Genomic DNA, 7,599 nt, shown 5'->3' with positions numbered 1-7,599 from the left:
CAGTGTACAGTGGGCAGCTAGGACAGACTCAGGCTCGAGGTACCTCGCAACGACACGCAGCACAAGGTGGCAGCAGTGGTGTGCGGGAGAGGGCAGGGTGGTCGAAGCGTCCAAAAGGGATAGCTATCCTGGGGCGCCGCGAGAGTTTTATAACCTATGGAGCCATACCGGGCAGACGGTTCACTCGCAAGTTGTTAGATTGCTGCCCGCTGCCGTTTGCAAAGCAAAGAGTAAGTACGACCAGTGTAGCCGTTGGCCTCCGTGCGGAAGGCAAGAGCTACCTAGCGCTGCATGCACAAGAGCTGGGGTGACCATGCCGCTGCTGTTGGTCATGTCTGCACACGCCTCGCCCAATCACCGCGGGAGGCCAGCCGACGCAGCCTGCAGAGCCGTCGTTCCTCGACTGTCGTCCCTTTCGCAGCAGCGCAGCGCTCCCGCGTCCCTTGGCCTCTCGCCCTCCTCGCCGCACCCTCGCAGGACGCCGTTGCCCAAAGCAGTCAGGGTCCGCCAGTCGACGCGGCACTTTGCGTCAACAAGCCGAGCGGCGGGGATTTGCGCTTTGCACGTCGCACCTCTGCCATCTACCTATGCGCTCACATTTCTCCGTCTCGCGTCCATGGGCCATCACACGCGCGACCTCAGTCAGGGCCCCAGCAGGGCCAGCACGCCCCAACATGAGCCGGCTCGACGCTGCGATGCCGCGCCTTAGCCTCGTAGATCCACCGGAGCACCAAAGCCGGCCACTCTGGTTGCACAGCACTGCACCGCGCACAGGGCTGATGGTGATGGGTGAAGCGCCGACCTGGAGAATCACCTAGCATCACCTAGCATCACCCAGCATCACCTAGCTTCACCCTCACAGCACAGCGTTTGCTGGCCGCCGGCTGCCAGCAGTGCCAATGGCCCACCAGACGCTGTCTGCCGCGCTACGGCCAACAGCAGCAGCGCCTCCACGCCAGCCATCACTCATCACCCATCCCTCATCACTCCACTTGTGTGTTCCAATATTGGGCTTGGCGCCCGACCCTCTCACCTCTGAATCTGTCCTGCGTCCCTGAGTCGCAACATGGATTCCCGCGTTCAACAAGACTCCTCTCTCCAGGCGCGACTCGTTTGCCTATCAGGAGGAATGCGTCCTAGCCGCTCCTCGAGTTGCACAACAGTCGCGCATGGCACCCCTGTCTAGCAGGCCCTGCGAAGTTGAGCGTCTTGTACAGACAGACTCTGAACATCATGCGCCGATGCATCGTGTTCGCTCCACGTCTCCAGCGGATGCGGGTGCAACATGGAAAGCAATACTTGCTCAGGCCTGCCTTGCGTTGCAACAGTGGATCCTGAGCGCAGCAATGCCCGCACAGCGAGAGTGAAGCATGACGGAAGCCCCAGTGCAATGTCCCGTCCAGCCGTAGTCCACAAACGGCAACTCAATTGTCTCTTTAGAACAGACGCCCCTCGAAATGACGCGCCCAATTCTTGGGGTTGCCGTCCATGCGGATGCTGCCGTTGTTGCTGAACATACTTTGAGCAAACACTATGGGACAGGCCATAGGACAATGTTGCAAGCATCCCTTGGACGTTGCATCTGCAGAGGATCAAATGCCCCACCCGCTTGGCCATCTTCTCCATCCGAGGTCAGCGAGTCCACAAGAGCAGAGTTGCTTGGGTCATATGGCTGTTGCGAGGTCAAACGAAAAGCCTCGGTGCGTGTTGTCGGCGACACAAGTTGCACGACGCATGCTGTGTCGCCTGTCAAAATATTCGTTTCACGTTGGACTAACGGTGCGGCCAGGGATTGAACGGGCCACACAACCCAAAGCGCTCTAGCATAGCCGGCCCGCTTCGCACCAGATCGCCATTGTGCGACTCGAGCTGCACTGCGCGTCTGCGCCGTGGGCAACAAAAGAAGCAAAGGGCCCTTGGGCTGCGACAAGATACCTGACGACAAGGCCATGCAGGCTCGCATTAGCGACTGCCGTCACCAACCTGCAGCAGCCTTGTGAGGCCTATTGACGCACCGTACGTGGACGGTGGCATGAGATGAATGCACTTTTGTTTCGAAGAAGCGAGCCCGCATGGCCTTCATTCCACACTTGGATTCTTCAGTCCCACCTTCCTTAGCCCACGCCGTTGCTGTCCTTCCATCCGCTGTCTGCCGTGCATGCTTTCGATGGCGTGGCACCACTGCCCTCGCTTACTCGGGGTGATTCAGCATCGTTTGATGATTTACATTGCGTTCGAGCCTGCGCCGGGGAGCTGTTTCAAAACAAAACATAGTTCTCAGCACAGACAGCAACGCTATCGCGCCAGACGAGACTCTTTGACACTAGGACCATCGCTTTTCCGGGCTGGAGCGCCGGTGAGACCAGGATCTCAAGCTCGGTTATGCTGGCTGTCTGTGACACTAATGATGCGCGCGTTGCGGGGATGGCGTTCTGTCCCGGCATTTTCCCTTTCTCAGTCTGTGGCCTATGAAGGACCCCAACGGCATTTGTAGGCCAAGCGATCACTGACCTAGTCGCGATATTCGCATAAACTTCGGAGTTTGTTTTTCCATGTTTGAGACCACATTTCTTCTCTCGATGCGCAACCATCTTCGCCGACCATCATTGTGTACACTGCTCGCCACGTAGATCGTCAATACATTGCAGTCGCAGCGACGTTTGTGCTGGCGACCTGTCACACTGAATGGGGTAATTCTGGTCATACACGAATCGTCCGATCAACTCAGCACTATTCCTCCGCATATCAAGCATGTTATACGTTCTATACGCTCTAAACGCAGAGGTCTCGACCAATGGGCGAGTCTCGGTAGCATGAATTACGGCCTTAGGAACATGCCGAGCTAATTAGGCGCGAGTACGTTTCGATACTCCCAAGTCATTTGCATCCGACATAATCCCGGATCTTCGAATGCTTGATATCATGCTGATGTCGATGGCAATCTGCGCACTATCTGCACAATTCAAACGTAATCTGGGAAGATAGGATGTCCGTCGTTTTGGGCAGGATACGAAGAACCAGGAGTTTGCCCTCCAGGTTCGGTACGTAACAATTGTCTGAATCACGTCCAGAATTCACTTCACTCCCAGACGCACGATATCCCAGTGTACTTCTGATCAACGACAAGGAACATATGTCCAACCACTGAATGCGGGGAGAGGCCTTGTCGCCATGTGGCTTTGCTGGGTTCCTGGGCCATGTCGCATAGCAGATCGCGGGCCGATTTTCTCACTCCAGCACGCAACAAGACGTGTGAATTGTTTTTTCCGCAGCGACCCTCGGGGCGATCATGTACCTCTTCATCGCCGCATGAACAACGCTAAAGCACGAAAATGATGCACTCTACCATGCCAAGCTGGATGCTGCTGGTCGAGACGTGATGATCACCAGGACTAAGTTGAAAGCGGACCTCGTCGGATGCTGCTTATTTCATATACAAACGATAAAATTGATTGTTCGTATGTACTGTATCGGCCCGCACGCAAACACTTACTCGATCCTCTGCATAAAGATTGCGTGACCTGGGTCTTGCAGTACGCCTGGTCGGATGGGTACCTGAATGGCTTGTCAAGTCGTGGCGCACATGGGATCCGACTCCGATAAGCAGCAAGCACAATTTCCGACACTGTTCGCCTCGGACAAGTTCACTTGTCAGACTCTGACCCTCTTCCTTCTCTGACATGGGACCATTTGATTACCTTTCGGTGGTCATCTGCAGTTGAAATTAGCGTTGTGGACGCGTTGGCCGGCCTAAACTTTGTGTTTTCGGAGGCGTCTCCTATGGCTTTGACGCGCGCCGCGCTCTCGTCTGGAAGTAAGCGCTCGTGTTGCCGCATTCGGGCGGGAAGAAAAATGTCCGAATATCCGTGCGCTTTTGGGCAACGACTTCCAACGGTGTTCATCATCACGATGTTGTAGGTAACTACTGGTGTAAGATTGTTGGCGGCGCGGTCGCGATCCTCCCTTCTCTTTTTGTAGATCTACCTCCGTCTGAGCATCTTGCTTTCCATGTTTTCTTGAAAACTTCCTGCGAATGAGAGCCTGCCTCTTAGTATTCAATTCTTCTCTTTCTGTCATATTCGACACCCATCAGTCGTGAGTGGATCATGGCGGGGGCAGTCTCCACGTGCTTTCGCTGCGATGAACCCCGCATCGAGAATTTGACGTCACAACTGTTAAAATTTGGCAGAAAGATGCTAGGTACGGCCTCGTCCCTGTAGCGACGTCCGCGGAATTCGTCAGGCTAAACGTCTGATGCGGCCGTTCGGGGCGGGTTCTTGCTCAGCATGGACATCTCGAATCCCATCAGGTGCAGACATGGCAATGTAGCGACTCGCGGCAATCCGGCCACCTTCGGCAGTCACGGTGCATACGCATTTTCTCGTCATGATTGTCATCTTTATTGTCTTGATTGGCTGTAGAACGACTCCGCTCCGAAGAATCGCGGGTGTGGACCTGGAAGAGGACCATCTCGCAGGGGGTTTTGCAGGTAGGTGTAGCGGTGTCGCGACATTGCGACGTACAAATGACGTCGAATTGTAAACAGACGAGGCCGTTTGCTCAGCCGTATAACAATGGTAAGAACACCGTGACCCGCACAACGACCCCAACTCTTCTCTGTAATTTTATTACGAAGCTCAATGGCGTCGCAAATTCTCGCAACCGCCTCCCACGTTGCAGACAAGGCTAAAGAGATGACGGGAGTCAAGAACGCAAAGGTCGCGCAGCTCCAGGCTGACACCAAGGATGTTCACGACCCCAAATGGAAGATGACGAGCGACTATGGTGTCAAGCAGAACAACACGGACGACTGGCTGAAGGTCGCGACCGAGGACCAGCAGGGGCCTATGCTCCTGGAAGACCACTTCGCACGTGAGAAGGTATGTGACATTGCACCAGGCGGCAACAGTAAAACACTGACATCTGCAGATCCAACGGTTCGACCACGAGCGCATTCCCGAGCGCGTCGTCCACGCCCGTGGTTCCGGCGCATTCGGAAAGTTCACCCTCTTCGAATCCGCAGCCGACGTCACATCAGCCGGCGTGCTCACTGACACATCGCGTGAGACACCTGTCTTCCTGCGCTTCTCGACTGTCCTCGGTAGCCGTGGTTCCGCTGACACTGTTCGCGATGTCCGCGGTTTCGCCGTCAAGTTCTATACCGAAGAGGGCAATTGGGACATCGTTGGCAACAACATTCCCGTCTTCTTCATACAGGACTCTATGAAGTTTCCAGACGTAATTCATGCTGGAAAGCCGGAGCCTGATAATGAGATGCCTCAGGCACAGTCGGCGCATAACAATTTCTGGGGTGAGTTTTTGGTCCCATGAGAGTTCGCACCAACGAGTACCCGATGATTTTTGCCCCCTCTCCTCAAAGTTCTGTCCTTTTTAGAGATTCGTGAATAGATTCAAGGATCTTTCGGGGCCCTGTGGGGTATTGGGGTGGCCTTAGGTGTATACAGCCTCGACTATCGACATCACGTTTTGCCATGAAACATGCACTAATTCCTTGCTAGACTTCCAGTACATGCACCCCGAGGCAACCCACATGTTCTTCTGGGCCATGTCGGACCGGACGATTCCTCGCTCGTACCGTATGATGCAGGGTTTCGGTGTCAACACCTTCACACTCACCAACGACAAGGGCGAGAGGAGTTTTGTCAAGTTCATTTTCACCCCCGAGTTGGGTGTACACAGCTTCGTGTGGGACGAGGCGCTCAAGATCGCTGGTCAGGACCCTGACTTTCACCGCAAGGATCTGTGGACGGCGATTGAAAACGGCGCATATCCCAAGTGGAAGTTTGGCATCCAGGTCATCCCAGAGTCCAAGGAGCACGATTTCGAGTTCGATATCCTCGATGCTACCAAAGTGTGGCCTGAGGAGCTCGTGCCCATCAGGTACATTGGTCAGCTGGAGCTAAACAAGAACCCCGATGAGTTCTTCACTCAGACGGAACAGGTCGCATTTTGCACCGGCCATGTTGTCCCTGGTATTGGATTCAGCGATGATCCGCTACTACAGGGCCGTAACTTTTCATACAACGACACTCAACTCTCTCGTCTGGGTGTCAATTGGCAAGAGCTGCCTATCAACAAACCTGTATGCCCCGTTATGAACTTCAACCGCGATGGAGCCATGCGCCACGGTATCACTAAGGGCAAGGTCAACTATTGGCCAAATCGCTTCGAATCTGCACCTCCCGCCAAGGCAAGCGAGGGCGCATACATCGACTTCCCCGCGAAGGTAGCCGGTATCAAGGCTCGAACACAGAGCAAGAAGTTCCGCGAACATAAGAATCAGGCTGAGTTGTTCTACAACTCGCTCTCTGAGCCCGAAAAGATGCACGCTATGAATGCGTTCGCCTTCGAGCTTGACCATTGCGACGACCCTCTGGTCTACAATCGCATCTGCGAGCGCCTCTGCGAGATCGATCTCGAGCTCGCTCAGAAAGTCTCGGAGATGGTTGGAGGCGACATTCCCACGACACAAACGCGAACGAAACACAATAAGACAGCGAAGGGCCTCTCGCAGTTGGATTTCCCACCGGAGAAGCCCACCATCGCGACTCGCATGGTAGCCATCATTATTGCCGACGGGTACGACAAGGTCGCCTACGAGGGTATCAAGGCCGCCCTGACGGCCGCCGGTGCTCTCCCCTTCACTATAAGCCCTAGGAGAAACAACATCTTCGCCGAGGGTGAGGACAAGTCATCCGGCGGTGTGAAGGCCGACCACCACCTTGAAGGCATGCGCTCCACCATGTTCGATAGCGTCTTCGTCCCCGGCGGCGCCAAGTCCGTCGAGACACTCAGCAAGAACGGCCGCGCGATCCACTGGGTCCGCGAAGCATTCGGCCACTTGAAAGCCATCGGCGCCACTGGCGAGGCTGTTGCCTTCGTCAAGCAGTGCGTCGATCTCCCTGACATGCAGTTCTCGACTGCAGGCGATGTTGTGGAGAGCTACGGCGTTGTTACGGCTAGCAAGGTGCAGCCTGAGAACTTCAAGGAGACGCTGCAGATGGCGAAGGGCGCGAAGGACTTTGTGAGCGCGTATGCGTTTGCCATCTCGCAGCATAAGAACTTTGATCGTGAGTTGGCGGGACTGAATGCTATGGTCGCATATTAGTGACAAAAGGAGGATGAGGTGGGTTTGGCAAGAGCTGAGTCTGGGATAAGAGTAATGATATCAATGTTAATAATACATGGACTATTCGATGCTATCTTTGCACCACCAGGCAGCAGCAAAATTTGTTTCTGCTCTGCATATACGTGAAAAAATCTGATGGTTTTTAAGGTCGCACTTAGAAGCTCATAAAGAAGCTTGAACATATTTAGTGCTGTAAAATATTTTGCCTACTCTTGCTAAAGGTTTTCAATGTTTCTAGGCTATCTCTTAGCTTTTCTCGTAGGGTGAAGGCGGACAGGAATTTTGCCAGGGCCTAGTGGCACTGCCGTACTTGCCGTGCATGACTTGTATACAACAAAGTATTTCTTCCATTTTAAATACATCCTACTCCTCATCTGGATCAACCCAATAGCACGGCTCCACGACTTCCATCACATCCACCGGCGCAACAAGCTCCCTAACCTCCTTCC

The 7,599-nt window shown here is 54.4% G+C and overlaps 3 protein-coding genes across 3 annotated transcripts; 1 reads left to right on the top strand and 2 right to left on the bottom strand.

The window, feature by feature from the left end:
• Nucleotides 1-354: 354 nt before the first annotated feature.
• SNOG_14135 (hypothetical protein) lies at nucleotides 355-963 on the bottom strand (the record flags this gene model as incomplete). Its single annotated transcript, XM_001804280.1, has 3 exons — nucleotides 355-557; nucleotides 598-814; nucleotides 931-963. 3 exons carry the CDS (start codon nucleotides 961-963, stop codon nucleotides 355-357), a joined length of 453 nt encoding a protein of 150 aa, XP_001804332.1.
• Nucleotides 964-2,962: 1,999 nt separating this feature from the next.
• SNOG_14134 (hypothetical protein) lies at nucleotides 2,963-3,199 on the bottom strand (the record flags this gene model as incomplete). The annotated part of the gene is made up of 2 exons (XM_001804279.1): nucleotides 2,963-3,056; nucleotides 3,096-3,199. The coding sequence occupies 2 exons, from the start codon at nucleotides 3,197-3,199 to the stop codon at nucleotides 2,963-2,965; spliced, it is 198 nt and encodes a 65-aa protein (XP_001804331.1).
• A 1,441-nt stretch (nucleotides 3,200-4,640) lies between these two features.
• Nucleotides 4,641-7,129, top strand: SNOG_14133 (hypothetical protein; the record flags this gene model as incomplete). The annotated part of the gene is made up of 3 exons (XM_001804278.1): nucleotides 4,641-4,880; nucleotides 4,930-5,311; nucleotides 5,520-7,129. The coding sequence occupies 3 exons, from the start codon at nucleotides 4,641-4,643 to the stop codon at nucleotides 7,127-7,129; spliced, it is 2,232 nt and encodes a 743-aa protein (XP_001804330.1).
• Nucleotides 7,130-7,599: the final 470 nt, after the last annotated feature.

The sequence above is a fragment of the Parastagonospora nodorum genome (genome assembly GCF_000146915.1).
Source record: "Parastagonospora nodorum SN15 chromosome Unknown scaffold_30, whole genome shotgun sequence".
Classification (NCBI taxonomy): domain Eukaryota; kingdom Fungi; phylum Ascomycota; class Dothideomycetes; order Pleosporales; family Phaeosphaeriaceae; genus Parastagonospora; species Parastagonospora nodorum.
Note: the sequence above shows the minus strand (reverse complement) of the source record. Positions and strands in the feature narration are given on the sequence as shown.